Below are 24,620 nucleotides of genomic sequence, written 5' to 3'. Positions count from 1 at the left end.
GGAGGGAGGAGACTTGGAGTATAAAATGTTATCTCTAGCGTTCTAGTCTATCTCTAACTCGTACACGTATATGTACTCTAACATTCCCCCTCAGTTGTAGCGGGAGTGAAGCGGACGATTGCGACTGGATTTGAAGTCCCGCGCTCTTGTCCTCTTCTCCTCCTTGTCATCATCAGCGTCCCCTTTTGGTTCCTTCTCTTCCCTCCTGCAGTCACAGCGGGAGTTGTCGTGGACGCAAGTGACGACATCGTACGCTGTCGACTGGAGCTGTTGCCAATGTGTCACTGTAGACGTAGCCTGATGTCGATGTCGAGGTAGCCGATCATGATGTAGCCGTGGTCGATGATGTAGTCGTCGTATGTGGTGTAGCTGCCTTCGCCGGAGGCGCAAAAAATTGCGCGGTTTTTTTTTCTATTTGGACGGAACTGCCGTCGGGGCCGGCGTTTTGCACCTTCAAAGGTACCGTCGGGGGCGACGTTTTGCACCCTGAGGGGTACCATCGCGGGCGTCTTGCAGATGTCAAAGGACGCGGTCGTAGGTGAGACCACCAGTTTTGCCAGGACTGGAGGAAGCCCACCAAGCACACAACGGTTTTGCCAGTACCGTGTGCGCGGTTGTAGGGGCTATCACAATAGTGATGCCGGGTTGTCGATGCAGTCTTATTCGTCGGACGCGGTCAATACCGGCGTCAGTGTTGTGTCGTGGGACGCGGTCAGTGCCGGCGTCGTGCCTTGCAGTTGTACTGTTAGAGGGCGTCGTAGTTGTATCTTGTATGTCCACAATTTGAACGATGTTGTGTGGCAGCGGCGTGGTGTGGACGACGATGTCGATGACGACTGATACGTCTCAAACGTATCTATAATTTCTTATGTTCCATGCTACTTTTATGATGATACTCACATGTTTTATACACATTATATGTCATTATTATGCATTTTCCGGCACTAACCTATTAACGAGATGCCGAAGAGCCAGTTGCTGTTTTCTGCTGTTTTTGGTTTCAGAAATCTTAGTAAGGAAATATTCTCGGAATTGGACGAAATCAAAGCCCAGGTTCCTATTTTCACACGAAGCTTCCAGAAGTTCGAGGGAGAGACGAAGTGGGGCCACGAGGTGGCGACACCACAGGGCGGCGCGGCCTGGCCCTTGGCCGCGCGGCCCTGTTGTGTGGGCCCCTCGTGACGCCCCTTGACCTACCCTTCCGCCTACAAATAGCCTTCGTCGAGAAACCCCCAGTACCGAGAGCCACGATACGGAAAACCTTACTGAGACGCCGCCGCCGCCAATCCCATCTCGGGGGATTCAGGAGATCGCCTCCGGCACCCTGCCGGAGAGGGGAATCATCTCCCGGAGGACTCTACACCGCCATGGTCGCCTCCGGATTGATGTGTGAGTAGTTCACCCCTGGACTATGGGTCCATAGCAGTAGCTAGATGGTTGTCTTCTCCTCATTGTGCTATCATTGTCTGATCTTGTGAGCTGCCTATCATGATCAAGATCATCTATCTGTAAAGCTACATGTGCGTTTGTTGGGATCCGATGAATAGAGAATACTATGTTATGTTGATTATCAATCTATCTATGTGTTGTTTATGATCTTGCATGCTCTCCGTTGCTAGTACAGGCTCTGGCCAAGTCATTGCTTGTAACTCCAAGAGGGAGTATTTATGCTCGATAGTGGGTTCATGCCTCCATTAAATGCAGGACGGTGACGAGAAAGTTCTAAGGTTGTGGATGTGCTGTTGCCACTAGGGATAAAACATTGATGCTATGTTCGAGGATATAGTTATTGATTACATTACGCACCATACTTAATGCAATTGTCTGTTGCTTGCAACTTAATACCGGAAGGGGTTCGGATGATAACCTGAAAGTGGACTTTTTAGGCATAGATGCATGCTGGATAGCGGTCTATGTACTTTGTCGTAATGCCCAATTGAATCTCACAAAACTCATCATGTCATGTATGTGCATTGTCATGCCCTCTCTATTTGTCAATTGCCCAACTGTAATTTGTTTACCCAATATGCTATATTTCTTATGGGAGAGACACCTCTAGTGAACTGTGGACCCCGGTCCATTCTTTTACATCAAATACAATCTATTGCAATACTTGTTTTACTGTTCTCTGCAAACAATCATCATCCACACTATACATCTAATCCTTTGTTACAGCAAGCCGGTGAGATTGACAACCTCACTGTTTCGTTGGGGCAAAGTACTTTGGTTGTGTTGTGTAGGTTCCACGTTGGCGCCGGAATCCCTGGTGTTGCGCCGCACTACATCTCGCCGCCATCAACCTTCAACGTGCTTCTTGGCTCCTACTGGTTCGATAAACCTTGGTTTCTTACTGAGGGAAAACTTGCTGCTGTACGACATCATACCTTCCTCTTGGGGTTCCCAACGGACGAGTGCTTTACCGTCACAAGGAAGCTACTACGCCCACGTCAACTGTGCGCAAGCAGCTCTTTTTCTGGCGCCGTTGCCGGGGAACGAAGAAAAGTTACACCACAAAGATTTTCAACTCCCACGTCAACAAGGACCACGGTGATGTAGACCTTGGCGATGATGTCTCGGCAATGTCGGAGTAGCAAGCGTGTCAACAGTGTGTGTCGCTTGGAGACATCCCTCACGGCGATGATAGTGTCGATGTTGTGCTGTTGGAGAACTCGATTGCGAACGTGCATCTCTTTTCACACCGGTCTGACGTGTGGATGGTGCATGTCGATGTCGCTTCTCGTGGATATGCTCGATGAAGATCTTGACTCGAAGTCGTCCCAATGTAGTCCGGTTCGGTTTGGCGACGGTGCAGCTAGGCTTGGCGCAGACGTGCTGGGGTGACACGGCGAAGTCACAGAAGCTGTGGGACGTGTCGTCGGTGCTCGCGGCTTGGAGTAGTGCGGCTCGTAGCGTGTTCTTCGGGAGTCCCAGCCGGCCCCACATCTGAGCGTGCGGGCGCGTGGCTCATCAGGGCCGCCGAGGCACCGACATCGTAGCGATGTACCTGATGCAGAGATCAACGAAAAGAAAAAAATCTTCGTGGTGCGGCGGCTGCCTGGTCGTTTGTTGTTTTGAGTTGCTCATCAAGCATATCGCTCGATGGCGGCTGCCTGGTCGTTGAAAACCTGCTCTTGGTCAGCCAGCCAAAACCCGAGTGGCCAGCCCTTCTCGTGGAGAGGCCAGGGTTTTGCCTGGCGCGAGACGTGGCCTGCACGCAGCTAGAGCGGACACAGATTGGCGGGCGGCCGGCCTGCCGTGCTCCACCACACCCTTGAGTAGATCGATTTGAGGCGAATTTGTGCACTGCTTTGCACCGGACGAGGGAGACGAATCATGAATTTAGGGATTTTATTTGGCTATCGGATGAGATCTAATCTATAAAATTTAGGAATTCGAAATTTGGATCTAAACTAAACTAAGAACCGATCAGATCTTTGATAATGACCGGGTGCCACGCCTCCGAGGAGAGAACTCTCCCCAGGGGCGGCGCGATGCGGAAGTGGTGGGAGGATCTAGGATCGATGTCGTGAGACTAACCGCTCCGATACCATGAAAGATTGTTGCACTATCCAATTGAACCAAAAGTCCGAACTGATGGAAAAAGACTAGACAGTGTATTTATATTCAACACTCCCCCTCACGTCTAGGCTATTTTAGTCCTTAGCGTGGGTTCGGTGTTGGCCGCAAAATCTTTTTTCTTTTATTTTTAAAACTGTGCGAGTAGGGTCTTGAACTTGAGACATCTTAGCTCTGATACCATGAAAGATTGCTGCACTAGCCAATTAAACCAAAAGTCCGAACTCATGGAAAGAGACTAGACAGTGTATTTATATTCAACACGAGAATCTTCGCCCTTACAACACACGCAAACTTGCTTTCCGCTCCAAGCAGTGTGTATTCTTAGGGTACAGTCCTCGCCATAAAGGTGTCAAGTGTCTCGAAGTTTCCACTGGTCGAGTCTATATTTCTCGTGATGTTGTCTTTGACGAGGCCGTGTTTCCTTTCCAACATCTGCACCCTAATGCTGGTGCCTTACTTCGACAAGAAATTCTTCTACTAGACCAGTCCCTTCGAAATTCTGCACATGATTTCGATTATATTGAGTCTACTGATTTGGGTACTGCTGATGTGTAATATCCCAGGTAATGGGGTTACAAAAATTAGAGGAAACAGATGTATGCATTGCATTCATGCATAGAAAATCTGGGGAATTTTCGCGCTTTAAAGTAAAACAGTCACAGTAACTGAAGTTTCACTTGACCTTGGTGGAATTGAAGTAGCTCATCAAGTCAAGCGTTATAAACCTCAATGTGACTTTGTTAAAACTTTGTTTTGAGCAGAGATAATTTGATCTAAGGGGTTAGATCAAATGGAAATACAATCAACACAAGAACTAATTAATCAAGGATCAACTACTTGATCTTATTAAATATCACAACATGACATTCCTTGCCATAACATAAGAACATCTGTTCAATTATAAATCAACTAACCATAAATGAAGAAACCATTCTTCACTTATCTTTTCCATGTCTTAAAACTAATCCTTGATCCTACCATGAACCTCATGGTATTCATTTTACTTCACTCTTGGAAACAAGACAAGGAGATCAACTCAAGAAATATATATTCCTCTATATTCCAAATTATTAAGCATCAAACCTAGAGAGGTGAGAGTTCTATTCTAATTATTAAAGAAGCAATAACAAACCTTGAACTAAACCTTGAATATACATCCATGTATTCAAATCATCATTTCAGAGAAACCCTAGGATATTATTGAAGACATTTCCTAGAGAGAGAACCCATTTATGTTAACCCAAGATATTGGTGACCACATCATTATCTTTGGAGAATAACCTTAGGTTAGCATTGAAGTCCTTTCCAAATGAGAGAGTCCATTCATATCAATCCTAGCTTTACCTAATTAAGAATAAAGGACAACCTGTGAACTAAAAGTATTAGGAGATTAACCATTACATCTTGGAGTGGTGAGACAACCTAGTATCACATGGAATAATAACATATCCATGAATTGATAAAGTAAGGAGGAAATTAATTCAACCAAGATAGCCAAGTGGAGTTTTAGACTTGTTATCTATTGAGATATGGTGAATACACCATAAACCCTAGAATAAACCATTCCTTTATAAGAGAGCCCAAGCTAAGGTGTTACACTCAAGAAAGTTAAAGCCAACACTTGAATGTGAGGGAGAGAACTATCCTTATACCCAGATGATAAGATCAACATTATTTAAGTGGAACCCTAACAGAATATCTCAGGCATTCTCCTGGGATATAACCTATAGAGACAACCATAGCCATGTCCACCAAGAAACTATAAAGGAGATATTAAGCTTAGTTGATCAAGACAATGCTTGATCATAAAAGTGAGAACCTAATTTAATGAGAGATCCTTAGGAAGTCAAACCTTGATCATTATTAATTAAGTGATGATCATGAACCCTAAGAACTTGAGGTATTGAGAATAAACCCTAATAAGATAAGTAGATCTCATTCCCACATGAAATTATAGGGAGGTAATTAATAAGCAACCCTAAACTTATGTTCCAACCTTAACTTATGAATCACTTGGTGATCATAAGAAGAATCCTACCATATCCATGTTTCATAAAATTAAAGAACCTAGGAAAACCTTAGAGTAAAACTCCATACTTTATATGGTGAGAAACCAACAATTCATTTGACCAAAGTTAACTATAAAAATAAGTATTACCAATGTAGTTACTTTAATAATAAATTGGAAATAATGATAGAAGTTAATTGGTAGAAGATAAAACCAATTCTCAAATCCTTAGTAATTAGGGAAAGCACCTAAAATATGAAGCAAGTAACCATATTACCATGGTTGGGGGAGATTAAGCCCTAGCAAATGCATTATGATGTCATTTCATCTCTATAACCTAGAATTATGTCTTAACCCTAGTTTGTGTATCACTTGAGTGACCACAACTAAAACCTAAGACATATTTGAGATTCAAACCATGTGTAATTAGTAAAATATAATTTGAACCATAATGGTTCATTAATGAAATCCAATGCTTCAATTATAAAACATAAGAACCACCTAATGTTAAGTCCTATAACTAAACCATATGTGTAGTGATCAACCACTTAACTTTGTAACCAAGATAAACCATGATGGAAACAATATCTAATGAGATACTTTCAAATGTAGTGATAGTATTAACATTAATAAGGGGGTTATACTAGTAGTGATAAAACCTTAATAAATATGAGCTCACATAAAATCAGGTGCAAGTAACAAATTCCTCAAATAGAAAACCAAGCACTAATAACAATCTATGAGATACTTTGAGTTAAACTCCAATCATTCCAAAAGTTCTGATCTATAAGGAAAAGGAAATTTAAATAAGAAAATAAACTCATGTCCATTAGATATTTTGAGTAATTCTACATGTATTAAATTTAATCAAATATAAAATACTTTCTACAAATAAGAAAGTGGTGAAATAGTTACTGTACTACATGTTCATTGAAATAACATAATTAAGACACCTGCAAGCATAATAGAATTCAAAAACATGAATTCAAAACAGAATTGAAAACAATAAAAAGAAAAACAGAAATAAAGAAAAAGGAAAGGGACTTACCAGACTACCTGGACTTGCAGCCCACCAAGTGCAGCCCAACCGAGCCCAACAACAGCCATGGCCCAGCGCCACTTCGCAGCCCAACACCAGCCCGGGTACCGTTTCGTGCAGATAAGGGCGAGGAGAGCGTCGTCTCCTTCTTCGCCACCGTCGACGCACAGGAGGACGCCACGGCGACGACGAACTCCACGTCCCGGCCGCCATTCTGGACCGTGCGACCGACAACGACCCGCCTTGACTCTATAAATACACGGCCGAAGCCATCCTCGCTCGTGTTCTTCTTTTTTCCCCAATTCAGCAAACCCTATCCCGTATAGTCTCCGGCTATCACCGTCGATGGGGACCTCCCCTGGCCAAGCCGTGACCACCACTGTGATCGCCGACCTCGACATGGCCATCGTGCAGAAGGAATCGAGCCCTAGCGATCCGGAGCTTCTCCATTGAGCTCATTCCCTCTGACGGCCGGAGCCATGGATTCCGGCGAACTGGACCTTCAGCGACCTCGCCGGCATGCCCGTCGTGCTCACGGTGAGCCCACGCACCTACTGAGCTACTTATTGCAGCAGATCGTCGCCCGTAGCATCTTCACTGCTTGTACCCGTGTCCGCCGCCGTTCGGCCTCGCCGGCGAGCGAGCTCCGGCGACCATTTCTTGGCGGCGCTGGCACTATAGAGTTCACCGCGGCGAGTTAAATCGATTGGCGTAGGAAATTTGCTCGGGGGAGCACCACACCGCCGGCGACCATCGCCACTGCCGCCGGTGAGGGCCTGGCTTGCCACGTCGTGCCACCGTGGCGGTTGACGTGGACTGACCCCACCAGCCAGTGACTGTTAGGGTAGATAGCCGGGTACGTTTAGTATTTCAGTTTAATTTCAAATTACAGAAAATGCCTGAAACTTTGAAATAATGTAGAAAATTCATAAAAGCTCAGAAAAATACAAATAAGATATCAAAATTATTATAGAAGAAAAATCTACCCAATAAAAATATAAAATGAAATTTATATTTTTAAATAGAAATTCATTGTTTAATACTTATTAAATAAACCTTTTCTTTAATTCTAAATTGAATTAAAATTCAATAAATAGTAAAACCTTCTAAAATAAATAAAAACCAGTAAGAAAAATAAAGAAAACATTTAAGCTATTTTTCTTTATTTGTTATTTTGTTAAATCTTTATTAGTGGAACTTTAAACCCTGATTAATAATTACCTTAATTATTACTTTATTAAAAATAATAAAATGTCAAATCCAAGATTAATTTCATTCTAAAGTTATTAATAACTTCAAATTGATAATGAAGTTATTAATCACAGAACTACATTGTAAATAGCAAACCCTAGATTCCACATGGAATGATATTATAACCCTATCATTTCATGTGACTCCTAAAACCCTAAATTAAATAGGAACCCTAGTTCTATTATTACATGTGAACCCTAATTTGCTTCTAACCTAAACCCAAGGTTAGAACAGGTGATCATGGTACTTCAATTCAAATCATAGAGCCACCATTAGCAACTAAAAGACATACCTATGTCCACATAAAATGTAGAACCCTATCACTAGCAATTTAGTAATCCATGTATGCATATCACTAAACCTTGTTGATCAAGTAGGATCAACCAAGTTTAAACCCTAGCTTCTACTGTCAAAACCATCATCCTTATTCATCCATACTTAGCATCACACCATTGTGATGAACCCAAATAGCATCTAGGCTCAATATTTATCATTACATAACCATAGTCCACTGAACCCTACAAATACTTCATAATTATGAACCATCCTATTTAGGAGCCAATAATTCCTTACTTAGTGGAGCCAGTAGCAAAATCTAGACAACCTCAACCTTAATTGATATACTTCTTATTATTTAAGAAGTATGTTCTTCAAAAGTTATTCTTTTGAAGAAAATAAGGAATCATCACCAACCCTGCTTAGAAGGACCTATAAACCCTAGCCAGCTATCATTAACAAGATAAACCAACCTTGACAACAACCATGTATAATGAATTGCTTAGGATGCCTAGGTTTATCTTAACCCTACAAGCCCTAGGTGTCGATGAGTCCAACATTGTTGTGATCCATCTAACACTTACTCCAAAAACTACTTGGAATCATAATAAATTATAGAACTCCACCAACCTAATTATCATACTTGTTCTTTATTAAAGAACATGTTCTTCAAAAGTTATTCTTTTGAAGTATATGATAATTAATCCTTAACCATGCCATCTAGTACTAAAACTGACCACTGTTCTTTATTTGATAACATTATGCCAATTATCATTCTTTGTGTGCTCAATTGATTATTATTCTTTATTGTCTACCTGTTGATAATACCAAGTAATCACACCTGAATAAGAACCTTGTTTGTGAATCACTCTAAAAGTGCAACACACCCTGAACTAATCATTACCACTCACTAATCCTAATTCATCGGGGTTAGGTCACGCTTAGAGCGATTGCATCTCATTCTTATGCATTATTGCATTCTTGCCAATCTTTTAAACATCGTCCTTACCGGACGATGATGCTATTTCAGAATTTGGAGTTATTGCGTATCGAAGACCTTGCCTGCATAATCTTGCAGTCAAGAAAGGCAAGTTCATCACTTGCTCATGTCATTTGAGTATTTCTATCAAATTACTTGCAAAGTATTATGGTTAACACTATTGCATAAAAATCAAAACCACTACTTTCATAACTATGAATATGACTATGTGGTGGGCAATGGAACCATGGATTGTGTTGATATGGTGGAGGTTCCATTGCACGGATTTATATCCATCTAGGATTAAACAACAAATGTCGCCAGTGATTCTTGTGCCGTAATACCCATGTTAACCATAAGATCCGGAGTGGGACGGAGTAGTCAAAAGTGTTTCCACCTCTCGTTCATCAACGGATGCGCTTACCGTAGCAGTTGTGTCTGGCGGAACAACCGGAGGGTGGGGAGCCCATTCTAATTCCCCACGGTAAAGCATTGCTTGCCGTAGCAGTTGTGTCTTGCGGAACAACCGGAGGGTGGGGATCCCATTCTAATTCCCCACGGTAATGCGGTCTATGATGGGTTGCAGCCACCGGCGTAGGAGTGTATGGTAGAGCCCAAGACCTTGTTGTCGTGGTCGGGGTCCACCCTGAAATTACGGGAATAATGGGACCGACGTGGACCCAGGGTCGGCGCATGCAACAAAGGGTGGGTGTTCGAGGTAGCGGAGGAACATGATTGGCTAGACCTTATACCGGGCCTCACACCATAGGAAGTGTGGACGGGTTGCGCGCCCGGTTGGCACCAAGGTTAAGATCTCTTATGGGTAAAGCAACACACCTCTGCAGAGTGTAAAGAACCGTGACCTGTCACTCCCTGTTCCGGGATATGGAACTGCGAACGCGGCCGGAAAGGAGCTCCATGAAGTTCTAGTAAACCGGTGAAGGCTGACGGACATAGTTCTTCTGAATAAAAGCAACCTTTTGAAGAAATGGTTATGAAAACCTGCATTGGTATTAGACTTTCTGGTCTAATGCTGTAGCTAGTGCATTAAACACCTCTTTCCTATAATGAACTTGTTGAGTACGCTCGTACTCATCCCACTCTTAAATCCCCTGCTTAGATATGGAGGCATCGAAGGAGGATCTACAGTGCACTCGAAGAACGAGGAGTCAACAACTACTTCAAGATACAGGAACCTGTCAGAGGAGTCAAATACCACATCCAACAAGGAGAAAACCTAGTTTAGCCATAGAAGGGAACTAGCTTCCTAAACCCAGCTCCTATTTAGCTAGAGTCTATTCTTAGCCTATGTAGTTAGTGAAATACTCTACAAATAGAGTTCGTGATAGGCTTAGATCACGAGTCGTTCTTCTGGAGTTTATTTGCAGTTTTACCTCATTGTAAAGTAGGAGGCTGTGTGGATCTTTTGTAAAGAGTCGATGTTGTAATTCTATAGACATGCCTTGGACCCGCATATGTTTCTGTTGTACCACTCTGAGCGATATAATACGAGTGGAACTGTGTTTCATTGGTGTTATATCAGACTTGCATACTACACCATGCAGTGGTATGCCGGGTCACCACATGATGCTTCTAACACTGCTCCTAGACTTCCAGTTCATGTCTTGCGGGACTCACAGCATGCTCCTGTACACACCGGTCAAAATTCCAGGCAAAACGGGGTTGAAACGAGCTCACAACAGTCACATCAAATATCAGCACAAAATGATAGCAGCACGTCTGACGAGGTTGATTCTCCGACATCATCGTCACCGGGATCCGCGCCTGGATCCTCCTCGGATCGCGCCTCTGCCAGGACTGACGCGCATTGATCCCGAGGACCATCTCCTGGCGCCGCAGCCCGTGGTGGCTTGTCTCCCGTGGCGCGGTCCCCCGCGGCACGGTCGCCCGGATCCTCTGCACCAAGCTCCCCTGCTGGTGCCTCCTCCGCCGCGCAGTCGGCCACACAAACAACCTCAGGATCCTCTGCATCGCCTGCTGCTGCTCTAGATACTTCATCGCATGACTCGGCTGTGATCACCAGGGGACCAGGATCTTCTGCTCCCAGCCACACTGCAGCTTCATCTGTGCCACGACCTAATACAAGAGCTTCTAGAGGAATTAAGAAGCCAAAAGAATACACCGACGGGTCTGTGCGATGGTGTCTTTCTGCATCTCAAGATGAGCCCACTGATCTACAAACAGCTCTTGCAGATACAAAGTGGAAAGGTGCTATGTGTGAAGAATATGATGCTCTCATGAAAAACAAAACTTGGAAGCTTGTGCCGTATATACATGGCACCAATGTCATCGATTGTAGATGGATCTACAAGATCAAGCGTAAGGCTGATGGAACCATTGACAGATACAAGGCCAGGTTGGTGGCCAAAGGTTTCAAGCAAAGATATGGATTAGACTAGGAGGACACCTTCAGTCCTGTTGTCAAGATTGCCACAGTTCGTCTTGTTCTAGCACTTGTTGTATCCAGAGGATGGAGTTTGCGACAGCTAGATATAAAGAACACGTTTCTACATGGTGTTCTGGAAGAAGAGGTCTACTTAAGACAACCACCAGATTTTGAAGATAAGAGAAGGCCGCAGTATGTGTGCAAACTTGACAAGGCATTATATGGACTGAAACAAGCACCTCATGCATGGTATGCTCGCTTAAGCTGTCAGTTAGTTCGCCTTGGTTTTGTTGCCTCCAAATCTGACACCTCTTTGTTCATCTATCGCAAGTCCCATGTTACCATCTTCATGCTCATATATGTGGATGATATTATAGTTGCTAGCTCCTCTAAAGCTGCAACAGATGCACTGTTGAAGGATTTGAGTAAGGAATTTGCTCTTAAGGACCTTGGTGATCTTCATTATTTTCTGGGTATTGAAGTCCAGAAGAAAAATGATGGACTTGTGTTAAATCAGGCCAAATATGCGCGGGATGTGCTTGCTCGAGTTGGTATGAAGGATTGCAAAGGAGCACTATCTTCTTCAGAAAAGATTTCAGCTTATGAAGGAGAGCTCTTAGGTCCTGAAGATAGCACAAAATACAGGAGTATAGTAGGTGCATTACAGTATCTTACTCTTACCAGACCTGATATTGCCTATGCAGTGAATAAAATATGTCAATATTTACATGCACCTACTACTCTGCATTGAACTGCAGCAAAGAGGGTATTGAGGTATGTGCAACATACAGTTGATGTTGGACTGACGTTCACGAGGTCACGCTCCACTCTTGTCAGTGCATTTTCAGATGCTGATTGGGCGGGCTGTGAAGATGACCGCAGGTCAACTGGAGGATTTGCTATTTTCCTTGGACCAAATCTTATCTCATGGAATGCCAAGAAACAAGCCACAGTGTCTCGATCAAGTACTGAGGCGGAGTACAAGTCTGTAGCAAATGCTACAGCAGAGGTAATATGGATGCAGTCATTACTTGCAGAACTTGGAGTCAAATTGACTCAGCCACCGTGCCTATGGTGTGATAATCTTGGAGCAACTTATTTATCAGCAAATCCTGTGTTCCATGCACGTGCCAAACACATTGAGATAGATTTTCACTTTATGCGAGAAAGAGTTCTCAAGAAGCAGCTGGACATTCGCTTTGTTCCGTCTGGGGATCAAGTCGCCGATGGATTCACAAAACCTCTCCCTGTTCGTAGTTTTGAGAAATTTAAATATAATCTTAACTTGGCCAAGTTGTGATTAAGGGAGGGTGTTAGAAGTAGTATTGATCCCAGACTCATATTATGTGTTGTAATCTGTATCCAGCTGTGCACCGCATTGTGCAATATAAATAGAACAGAGATGGGACTCGGGTTCCATCCGAGTAGACCCAAGTCGTTTGACAGGACGATCACGCCTACCAGGTAAGTGATTATCGGGAATGTCACTGACGAACTCGGAAAGAACTAACTGGAATTAGTCTTCACTTCCATCTCTGGTACTTTGACCAGCATTCGGCTAATGCGATGTAGATTCCACAAGCTGAACAATTCCACTTAAGCATGATCGTTTGTAACTACCATGGCATCTAGCAATTCAGGCAGGAATTTCAATAAAAAATCTTAATTCTCCCCTAAGATTTTGGGTTTCTCATAAAGGGCAAAGGAACGCCTCGTATGTCTTGTCAGGTCGGGCGGGGTTTCGGACCAGGGACAGGTATGAGGTATCACAAGTGACAACAGACTGAAAGATCAAGTGCAAGAAGAAAACCTGCACAATGTGGCATTTCAGCTTCTCTGGACAAACCGTATCTATATCTATTTTTGAACACAAGACGCTCCTTATTCACACCAAGAACACATATCATCAGTACTCGAGAGAAGACCATCAAGAGCTCCCTGATGTGCTTCCTGCTCATCATGATGAAAACAATGTTTCTTCAGAATACATCTTTGTGCTTGCACATTATTTTTGATTTATTATCCGCGACAACGACCATTATTACATAATTGCTTATTCTGCTGGGAGATGTCCATATTGATGAGTTCTTAATTAGAACATAAAGTTGCATACTACATGCAAATTCTAACAAGAGTACCAGTACATGTTTTGCCATATCAATGTCACATGTTTTGCCCATGTACTACTAGACACAGCTGGCAACATATTTTGGGATAAGAAAGAGCTTCTCCTTTCGACGCACTGTTAGTCCGTAAACATCTGTCATATCAATGTCCTCTTTGTGCATCCCATCCGGGAGCTCCCAGTCAAAGCAGTGGAGAAGGTTTGTGAGCATGATTTCCACAGTGGCTATCCCAAAATTCATCCCTGGACATATCCTTCTCCCAGCCCCAAATGGTAGAAACTGGAAATCCCTCCCCTTGAAATCGACAGCCTCGGCGTCCATGAACCTCTCCGGCATGAACTCTTCAGCGTGCTCCCATGACCTCGTGTCTCTACCAAGAGCCCAGACATTGACAAGGGTGCGTGTTTCGGCTGGAATTGTGTACCCATTGACATCACATTTGTCTATTGACATGTGTGGGATGAGGAGCGGCGCTGGTGGGTGTAATCGGAGTGTTTCTTTTATGACAGCCTTTAGATAGGTCATGCTGCTCAAGTCTGCCTCCTTCACAGTTCCTTGGGTGCTGGGTGTCTTCCCCCTTACCTCGGCTTGGAGCTTGGTCATGAGGTGTGGATTTCGTAAGAGCTCGCACAAAGCGAACTCGATGACTACGTATGATGTGTCTGTGGCTGCTCCAAACATCTCCTGTGTATGCATTTGAAGATTTAGTTAAACATTTGGAAGCATATATGTCAGTATTAATATTTAATCCCTTGTAAGCACATTGAATATTATCACTTCATATAAAATTAAGCACTATATGAAGAAGTTAAATCTACTTAGTTCATGGAAATATATAAGTGTGTTAAGACGCACACATAACATATCAACAAATTATCAATTCATGATGGTTGTTTTTTTTAATGAAAGTTGGCAGGAGCTCAACCCAACACATGTTATTCTTGCGTATATATTTTTTTTTGAAACGGAGGTAAAAGGTTTGTCTCATCCATTAATTAAACATAAGGTGCTCAATTTTTAGGAGAAAACCGGATAAAAACCAACAACAACAGTGCCAAAGCACACCCACAACCACCCACACTCCGCACAAGGGGTACACCTAGCCACCCTGGCTACCCACAAAAGCTACAAACACGAACCTTAAGTTGACCTATGCCAAACAGCTGGCTCTTCGAGGATAGACATGCAATTTCGATCCTGAAATGAGCACCGGAGAGGAGATGGGCAAGACATCCGCCGAATAGGACCTTCACTGGACCGCCACTCGAAGATCATCGTACACCGCCCAAAAGCAGCTTCGACTTCACAGCAAGAGGAGGCCACCACGAAGACATCCGGGCATGCCGAAACGGAGCCAACTAACATGGTCTTGTCGCAACCAAACCTTGATCACCACCATCGTAATTGCCTCACAAGTCTCCACCCGGAACTCCCGCATTTCTAGTTGACTTCCTGGCCAGAGTGCGCTCCGGACCCGCCCCGCGTGAGAGCGACCCGCCCTGCATGCAAGCGACCCGCTCCGTGTGAGAGCGACCTAGCCTGGGGTGGTCGGGATCTGGGGCTATTCTGCTAGGGTTGGGTGCCCTCCGGACCCGCCCCGCGTGAGAGCAACCCGGGAGGAAAAGGCGATTCTTACTTATATATATAATTAAAATAACAGGTTCATGTATGTTACTAGTATTTTGAGAGGAATTTTACGGTACCTTGGTACTCCATTTAGAGCATCTCCACTCGGTCCCCCTATATGGGATCCGACGCAGCCGTTTTAGGGCTCATATTGGGGGCACCGACGGTAAAACTAAAATAGGGGCCGGACGGCTGCCAGTCGCGGCCCCTATAAAAAAATTTAAAAATTTAAAATAGAATAAAATTTGAAGAAAAAGTAAATTCATTGATAGTTGGGCCATATTTGGCCGATATTTGTAAAAATTTAAAAACACAGATTAAAAAAAACTACCAACTGCCGCCACCGCGCCCTAGGCGGTGGTACATCGCCGTCGGGTAGTCCTCACCGGCGCCGGGCTCCTCCTCCTTCAGCTGCGGGAGGTAGCTGCTGCAGCCCTCGCCGGTGTCGCCGCGCCTCCCGCGCGGCCTGCTAGACGGGTCAGCCTCGTCATCGTCGTCGAGGTTGATGACGAGGCCGAGATGACGGCGGCGCTCCTCCTCCTTGCGTCGATAGTCCGCCGCGCTCCACGCCTCGGTGAACTCGTTCGTCGCCGCGAAGGACTCCAGCTGGGCTTGGCGCAGCCCGGGGAACTCCTACGGGTCGTCGTCCGCCTTGGCGATGGACGCCGCTGCCTTTTACTCCGGCGGTGGCATCCACTCGCGCTGGCGCGGCAGAGATGGCTCGCGGATGACGAGGGCGCCGCCGCGGCGCCTAGGAGAAGGAGGAGGAGCGTCCACCGACTCGACCTTCACCGTCGCCAGGAACCTTGGCGATAGTGTGTTGTAAGGCGAGTACCTCGACGAGGAACCGCACGAGGAGGAGGAGGAGCGTGAAGAGGAGGTGGACTGGCACCGTGCCGCCCACTGCCCGCCATTGCCTCGCGCCGCTGCCAGCTGCAAGTGTCGTGGCGGCATCTACATCGGTGGGTTGTTCCCGTCGGTGATGTAGCAGAGGACCCACACGAGGGTCCTCCCGGGTGCGCTCCACCACCGCCACCGTCCACTGATGTTGTAGTTGGATGGCGGGTAGCTGTTGCCTTCGTAGGCGGCGAGGCGATCGGCGTGCTACTGGACGAAGAAGACGGTCCAGGCGTCTTCATTGTCCGGTGACCACTGTGGGTCGTTACGCTCCTCCGCCGTGAGGTGGTCCCAGAAGTGGTCGTATATGGTGACGATCCGGTCGGTCCCCGTCGGCACAAGGGGGACCGGCAGGCCACCGTAGTCCGGTGGGACAAGGTAGCGGGCGTCCGAGAGGGCGCGCACCTCGGTGACGTGCAAGGACCGGCGGCGGAAGCCGTTGGCGGCGGCGCCTGCCCTCTCTTGGTCTTGGTGGTCCATGGCTAGGGGCGCTGGAGGACGACGTTGTGGAGGTTTGGAGGAGGAGATGGGAGGTGGAATGCGCGACGAGCTAAGGAGGCGTGCAGCGGTTTATATAGGGTCGAGGAAGCCCCTTGGCAGGCATTAACGTCGCCGCTGAAGATGAGCAGGAGGCGCTGAAGATGAGAAGGCGCATTAACACCGACGCGACTCAACACGGAAGGCGAGGAGGCGAGCAGCCTTTGACCGCCGCTAAAGGCGAGCAGGCGCATTAACGCCAACGCGACTCGACGCGGAAGGCGAGCAGACTTTGACGGGCGCGGATGACGATGAGGAAGATGACTCCACCGATGCGGGCAGGTCCACAACATGCATGCATTTCCCGCGGCTTCTCTTTCGCGTCGTTCCCGCCAACACACGGCGCGCCGGCGCCCCCGCTAGCCTCCCTTTTTTCTGGGTTCAGCATGGAGACGTCGAATGCAAAGTTGGGCCGCAGCGGCTAAAAAATATTTCTGGGGGCCGCGGATGGGCAAGAATTTGGGCGCCGGCACTCCCTAAAGACCTATAGGGGACCTTCGGGGAGGGTGAGTGGAGATGCTCTTAGAGGATGGGAGTATGAGACACATCTAGCCATCCATTTAGCAGGGTACTATCGACTTTGTTTGTTACCCCTGATAAATCGTATGCCGCCTCTCCTCTCCCGATCACCCTCCACAGCAAATCTTCCCAAGCGCCCTATGTCAGGCTACTTCCGAACGCATGCGGCAGATGCCATTCCGATCAAAAGCAGGCCATCTTCATCGCTGTGCCATCCCAACCATATCAAAGCCTCTGATTTCAGCAAATTCTTTTGGCCTGTCTGCTATGCATGAGAGGTGAATCATCTGCTAATTCTGCGCCCATTAAATTCTACCCAGATCTAACTAAAATGATTTGATTTCAATTTCCATGAAAATTATTACCTCCTCCGTGAATTAAGTTGATTCTGTAACTCTGTGAGGTTCTAGTTCATCCTGCTACTATGGCGTGCATGGTTCAGATTGGACTTGTTAAGCATCTGTAGTGGATTGGGTTCAGGTATCGTTCGTGATAAATTAAAAATAAGCTGTCCCGACAGAGCTGCAGATCCCTGCCGTGGGGATTTGCTTCGCTCATCCCGCGATCCTGGCTCCTCTCAAACCATGAGCGGAGGTAGACTAGTGGTGGCGGCGCCGAGCTCCGGACGCCACGAACGAGATCATAGGTTTTTAGATTTCGCATACTTCACAGTATGTTCTAGGAACTTTGGAAGGCTGATTACGGTTTTGCCCCTGGGATCAAGGTACTCCGTGGCTTTTGAGTTAATACTCCATAGGATTAGTGGTGGGGTACCAAAACTTCCTGGCCATTACCATGTGGTAGACATGGTGAGCAACTAAACAATTGTTATACAAAAAAAAATTCTGGCCATTGGATCAATAAGAATGGACGGCTCATACTAATTTTGGGGTACTGTAATTTTAATAATTTTGCTAGTACACTAAATATAAACGATCTCTAAAAACATAAGCGAGCGCTTGAGAATGAATGATTATGGAAAATTGTCTTACCATCAAGATGGTCTTGATATGCTCTCTAGTGAGATCATAGTCATGCTGAAGAGAAAGTAGCGCGTCTACAAAGTCCCTTTCTTGATCTTGATCTAGCGATGATGAATTACTCGCAGCAGCATGTTCGTCTATGATCTGGTCGAGCAAGTCGTGCCACCTCTTCTTCAACCTTTCAAGCTTGCCAAGCACGGGTCGTCTGAGCATGCTTATATTTCCCAAGCTGGGGAAATAGTTTTCCAGGTTGAAGCCTCCAAGCGCGGCCACGTTCATGTTAATGAGCTCCCGGAAGACGTCGTTCCGGCCCTCCGCGCGGAAGAACTTTCCCGCTATGGCGCGGCACACGATGTCGTTGGAGAAGGCGAAGAGCATGCCCGACAGGTCGACGGGGCCGCGCGCCTCCCGGAGTTTGGCGACCACGAGGCGCGCCTCCTCCTCGCGGGCTGCGCAGAGGGAGGCCACCTTCTTGGCGCTGAGCAGGTGCCCTGTGATGATCTTCCTGGCCTGGCGCCAGTGCTCGCCGTAGGGGGCGAAGGCCACATCGGAGGCGCCGCTGAAGATGACGTCGACGACCAGGGAGTGCGGCCTGGAGGCGAAGACGTGGTCGTGCGTGCGCAGGACGGCCTCGGTGGCACGCGTGGAGGACACGACCAGGTTGCGCACCTGGCCCAGGTGGAGGAGCATGAGGCCGTCAGCGGCGTGCTTCTCGGAGAGGCCGGCGAGGGAGACGTGGGGGTGGGAACCGACGAGGTGCAGGTGGCCTATGAAGGGGAGCTTTGGAGGCGACGGTGGGAGGCGGCCATGGGACCGGCTACGTGTAGTACAAGCCAAGTAACGTAGCAGCAGGAAGAGGAGGATGAAGAGCAAGAGATACATGAGCAATGCTTGAGCCATCATCAGATTTTCCAAGTGATACGGAGATGGTGTTGGATCTCTTCTTGCTGCGTGTTTTATACAGCAGCCGAGAATACAACCAAGTCTGTGTGAGTCATCTCAGCACAAACACTTGGCATAGCAATGCCAGCCTCCCTAATTTGGCTATATACGGTACAGGTTGTTGTTGCATGCCGTTCATGTCGAGTTTGGCGTGAAATAGTGGTCCAAGTTTGCCTATCTTTGCCGAACACAGAAATGATCGATGTGCCAGCAGTATGCATAACTGTACACATGTAGTAACAGTGGGGCTTGCTGCATTACAAAGCAGAAGCAAAGTGCATGACGACAAACAGTGTGACTACATGTATTGTCCTCACATTAGCAGTTTTCTAGCGAACCTGATGTCACGTTTCGTAGGCGACACGCTGGCGATTTCTGGTGGTGCCCGCCAGCCGCCGGCGATCTCCACCGCCTGCCGCCTTCCTCCATCGCCATCCGCATGCAGGAGATGGAAGGCCATCTTCATCAGGTATGGCTCACGCCGTGATGGTTTCGTCCATGCATCAGGGGATGAGCATCTCATGCTACTGGATGAATCTGAGGAGGAGTTTGAGAGGATCAGGTGCTCGAGATGGATCGGCAATGGAGTGCAGCTGAAAATCGATGGTTTATTGGTTCTGATTGGCCCTAAGATGGTTGATCGTCAGCGAGCAGTGGCGGCGTATTCTGCAGGGGCGTCTCCTCCACCATCCTGTGCACGACTGGACGAGACGGTCTCTCCTTCAGTCCCTGTTCGAGTTTTGCAGCCCAGATCCATGGCGGTTGGAGTTGGACAGCAGACAGATATTAGGGCGCAGCCCAATACTATTCATGGCAGCCCATCGCGAAGCGCCTTAGAAGTGGGTCGTGTGACAAGGTATTAACTTGTCAATGCCTACAAGTAGTAGACTAGGGTTTCGTTGGATGTAGAGGGCAAGTAGATCTCGAAGGTTTCAGCCGAAAAGTACTCGACGAAATAAAACTAGGGTTTGCTCAACAATGATTCGATGATCTTTCTCGTTCCTCGACTCCCCTCTATATATGAGGTGGAGCCGAGGGATTCGTATTGTACAAGTTACAGAGTCCGGGGAGGTTTCTAACTCATCCCGCAAGATTACACACAACACTTCCTATTACAACTCTAGCTTTTCTTAATACTATCTTTGGGCTTCCGAGTCTTCTTATTCTTCGGGTAGTGGACCTTCAGTAAACCCCGGGTACTATCTTCGGCAGGCCCATTGGGGATGCCTATGTCAGTAGCCCCCGAGATTTTGCTTGAGTCGTAGAGTCAGGGAAAATCTCCCCTGTTTATTTTTACTCGACAACTTTAGCTTGTCTATATTTCTTCACATGAATTTCTATATTGTACAGGGATAATGGTAGTTGGGGCTAGTTCATCTGACGGATCAGGTACTAGTTAACTGCTCTAGTGGCAATCCGCAAAAACCTACTTCAAGATCACGTCCCTGGACATGATCTCGGGATACTGGTGTAAACTTCGACAGGTGCCGCTTAAGGTCTTACCATTCTGTCGAGTCCCAGTTAAATTTATCGGGTACCTAACGCGTCCGTTAGGATTTTTCTTCGTATCTGTTGATACGGATAAAAGTAGCAAACCATCGTCAGAGACGGTGCCACGCCGCACAGAACGGATCTGGGGTCTTACCTTCGCAGTGTTTTGCGGCATTCAGAATTTATTCGCAACTTTTGGCGTTCTGAGAATATGTTGTCGAGTGCTTATTCGGCTGTTGGAATAGCACATTTCATCGAGTCAATTTCTGACTCATATTGCTCTCCCGATGGGAGTATATGTAGAGTTATCTTTATAACTCGAAATATGCTCCTTCTTCCTTCTTTTTCTTTCTTTCTTTCTCTTTTTTCTTTTTCTCTTTTTTCTTTTTGATAATTTTCATCGGGCACGCGAACAGCGTTCCCGATGGGAGTAGCCCCCGAGGCTACAGCCAAGGACTTGTGCTTGGTTGTAGGCTCAACATTCTAGTGCATCTTGTCGCTATATTTTCATTTTTTCTCGATATTTTCTTCTTTTATCTCTCGGGTGCGCGAACAGCGCTCCCGATGGGAGTAGCCCCCGAGGCTATGAACAAATGCTTGCGTTTGATCATAGGCTCCCGCAATTTCTATATTGTCACCCTCGAAATTTACTTCTTTCAAAGTAGCCCCCGAGCATTTGGGCAAAAACTTGTATTTGATCAAAGGCTCCCGAAGTATTCAATAACTTCTCCTGTCGCCAATCTTCTTTTATTTTCCTTGTCGAAATTTTCTCCCTTGGTCAAAGTTACTTCATTGCTGTTAATAGTCGCGATTTTTCCGCCTATAAAGCGTAAGTACCACTCTCTCTCTGCCTTGTGGGTCCATTATTTCCACCACGTTGACACGTCGTGCAAGTGGGGGACACACGTCCTCCGTTTTTTTTGGCGCACGTACCGTAACTCCTCAATGTTAAAATACTTTTTTACCCTTGTCTCTACGTGGCTATCATTTGTTGCACACATTTTTCATCCAACGGTCCGCCGTTTCGCCGCACCTCTATATAAGATCCCCTTCTTCTTCCTCGAGCACTTCCGCTCACGCCGTTGCTGTGCTCCCCTCTGCAAATCCTCTTGCGCTCCATAATTCTCTAAGCTCTGCACTCCCGCGCCATTGCTGATGCCTCCGTGCCGCTTGACCAGACACAACACGCCGGAATCTTCAATGGCTGCCGCGGATCTGGGAACCGCGGAGTGGGAAAGATCCAAGCTTTCCGCTCAAGACATCAATCTGCTTAAGAAGCTGGGGCTCAATAAGAAGCCCAACGCACTGCGCTTTCCTAGTGAGGAGAGCTACCCAACCCCTCCAATGGGGTACCGGGTAAGTTTCATCGACCACCTCATCCGCGGACTTTCCGCCCCCATTCATCCTTTTCTCCGCGGACTGCTTTTTGTTTACGGTCTGCAACTTCACCACTTGACCCCCAATTCTATCCTCCATATTTCTATCTTCATCACCCTCTGCGAAGCCTTCCTTGGCGTCCAGCCTAACTGGGCGCTATGGAAGCGCATTTTCTTCTGTCGCCGCAATGGCTCTCCAAACGTCGCTTATAATATAGGTGGCGTTGTAATTTCTGTTCGCCCCACTATCGACTACTTCGACGTCAAGCTCCCTGACTCAGTTCAAGGGTGGCGCAAGAAGTGGTTGACGGTGCCGAAAGAATTCTTCGCCGCCGCTCCTGGGACGTGGAGGCTACCGAAGAAGAAAGAACAACGACTGAAGCCCTGATGGCTCGTATCCACGAGTTGCAAAATACTCGCGGCAAAGAATTATCAGGCATCCAAATCACAGCCTATTTTCTAAGGACCAGAGTTCAGCCTCTTCAGGCTCGCAAACACCCTCTCTGGAAGTATTCTGGCGCCACGGACGTTGATCGGCTGTCGACGGATTTAGAAGTCAAGGATTTAGAAAAACTTGTCCGAAAAATCTCGTCTCTCAGCAAAAAAGATCCTGTCCCTTCTTCTTGTCGCGTAAAACCATTCAGCTCCACCAATCCACTTCCCAAGGTAAGCTTTGTCGCTTGATTTGCTATTGCTTTGCTATCTTTATTTTTGACTTTCCTACTTTTTGACATCCTCATCTGCTTTTTGTATAGAACCATCCAAATCTCGTCTCGCTCCCTCCCCTTCCTGAAGGTGGAGAAGTCGAGGAAAGGGCTATCATCGCCGACGACAACCAAGATGCCCCCTCGTTTGTAAATGAACCCGTAGATTCTCGAAAATCTGCGGGTTCCTCCGAAAAGGAAGCTGCCTCCGAGGGCACTATGTCGGCACAATCTCCTCCTTCTGCTGTGTCTCCAAGGCACAAAAGGAAAAGGGATAGTGTCGAAGATTCCGGCACCTCCAAAGCCGAAGAAGTTGGTCCTTCACGTCAGAAGGCGGCTTATGATCCATACCTTGAATCCCTCATCAGCTCGTAAGTTGTCTTTACTTCTTCTCATCTTTGTACTCGAAGTTTTTTGTCTATCTTGCTTTTTATGCTGTCGTCTTTTGTTCGCAGTGATGATGAGGAAGAACCACCAACTCTTGACGTGGCTGCTCGAACGAGCTCGTCACATACTTTAGTTGTTTCGGAGACGCCAGCTGAAGGAGAGAAATCCTCGCCTCCTCAACTGAATGTTGGCGCTCCCACTCCACCTTCGAGCCCTCTTGTCCCTTCACCAAAAAGGACAAGGATAGAAACGATCATGGAGCCTACCGTTGAATTGGGTAGCTCCTCCAATTCTTTCTTGGATGACGTAAGTTCCAAATTTGCTTATCTATATTTCCTCTTGTTCCCTTCTTTTATGCCTTCATATTTTTCCCATACCAACGTTTTTCTTTCTTTGTCTTTCTTTGACAGCCTATGGTCAAAGAACTTCTTCGTATCGGTGCCCAATTTGTTGGGTACCGTGAGTATGCAAGCAAGACTGAAGGTACTAATTTTTTCTATGACACCTGCTTTACGATTTCCTGCTCCTGCTTTGCTTGTATTTTTTGACAACTTCTTGATTATTGTGGCAGAGAAACTTGCAGAAACCAACAAGCTTGTCGACACTCTTGCTCAAAAACTAGAGCAGAGTGAAATGGCTCGCAAGAAGGCTGATCTTGATGCTAGCCAAGCTAAAGCAGAGGCTGAGGAGGCCACATCCAAAGCTGCTGGTGTCGAAGATCTGCAGAGGAGGCTGGCTGACGCCGAAACTGCTTTGAATGAACACAAGGCCTCCCAAGCTGCTCGTGAAAAGGCGATCACCAAGCGCTTGATCGCGCAAAATCGGCGCTTTGTCGGTAATTTTATCGTACCCTTCTATCTTTTCCTTCTTTAGGATTAATTTTTCCTTCTTGCTGTCGACCAACACGTATTTTCCTCGGCAGCCAAAACAAACCAAGAATTTGAGCTTGAAGATCCCGACGATGATCCTCTTCTGGACGCACTCTCTTTCCTGGAGTTTCATGGAACTGAAGTTCGCGAGGGCATAGAACATGCTGACGCGGGTTTATCAAAGCTGTTTCCCTACTTCTTCCCCAGGAAAGAGGAGCCCAAAACTTTCCTTGCTCTTGCCAAGGAGTTTGATTCGTCAGAAGATCTTGGACTGAAGATGCGCCAGGAGAACATGAAGGTTGCTGTTGAGAGCACTGTTGCCTTGGTCGCGGACAGCCAACAAACTATTGACTGGACGAAAGTTGGCGCCACCGAGCAGATAGAATAAACGAAATGGCGTTCATTGATCAAGGCAGCCAAGCCCAACGCGAAGAAAGTCCTGGCCTATCTCGGGATCAAGCCAGCTTCGACTCCTAGCTCATCAAAGCCGGAGGTCTAGTCGAATGCCTCTTCTTCTTTTTTCCTTTGCTTTTGATGATGTCGCCAAAGTAGCTAGTGGCGACACTTATCCCTCTATTTCCACTGTAATGCCTTGTAAATATTCTGAAAGATCAATGAAGCTCT

General features: G+C 46.5%; 1 protein-coding gene across 1 annotated transcript; it reads right to left on the bottom strand.

The window, feature by feature from the left end:
• Window positions 1-13,725: 13,725 nt before the first annotated feature.
• Window positions 13,726-19,017, bottom strand: LOC127298667 (indole-2-monooxygenase). The gene is made up of 2 exons (XM_051328509.2): window positions 18,237-19,017; window positions 13,726-14,349 (listed from the first exon to the last, which is right to left on the bottom strand). Exons 1-2 carry the CDS (start codon window positions 18,915-18,917, stop codon window positions 13,726-13,728), a joined length of 1,305 nt encoding a protein of 434 aa, XP_051184469.2. The 5' UTR covers window positions 18,918-19,017.
• Window positions 19,018-24,620: the final 5,603 nt, after the last annotated feature.

The sequence above is a fragment of the Lolium perenne genome, chromosome 5, assembly GCF_019359855.2.
Source record: "Lolium perenne isolate Kyuss_39 chromosome 5, Kyuss_2.0, whole genome shotgun sequence".
NCBI lineage: Eukaryota > Viridiplantae > Streptophyta > Magnoliopsida > Poales > Poaceae > Lolium > Lolium perenne.
The sequence above is the reverse complement of the archived record's forward strand: the minus strand, read 5'-3'. Positions and strand labels throughout refer to the sequence as shown.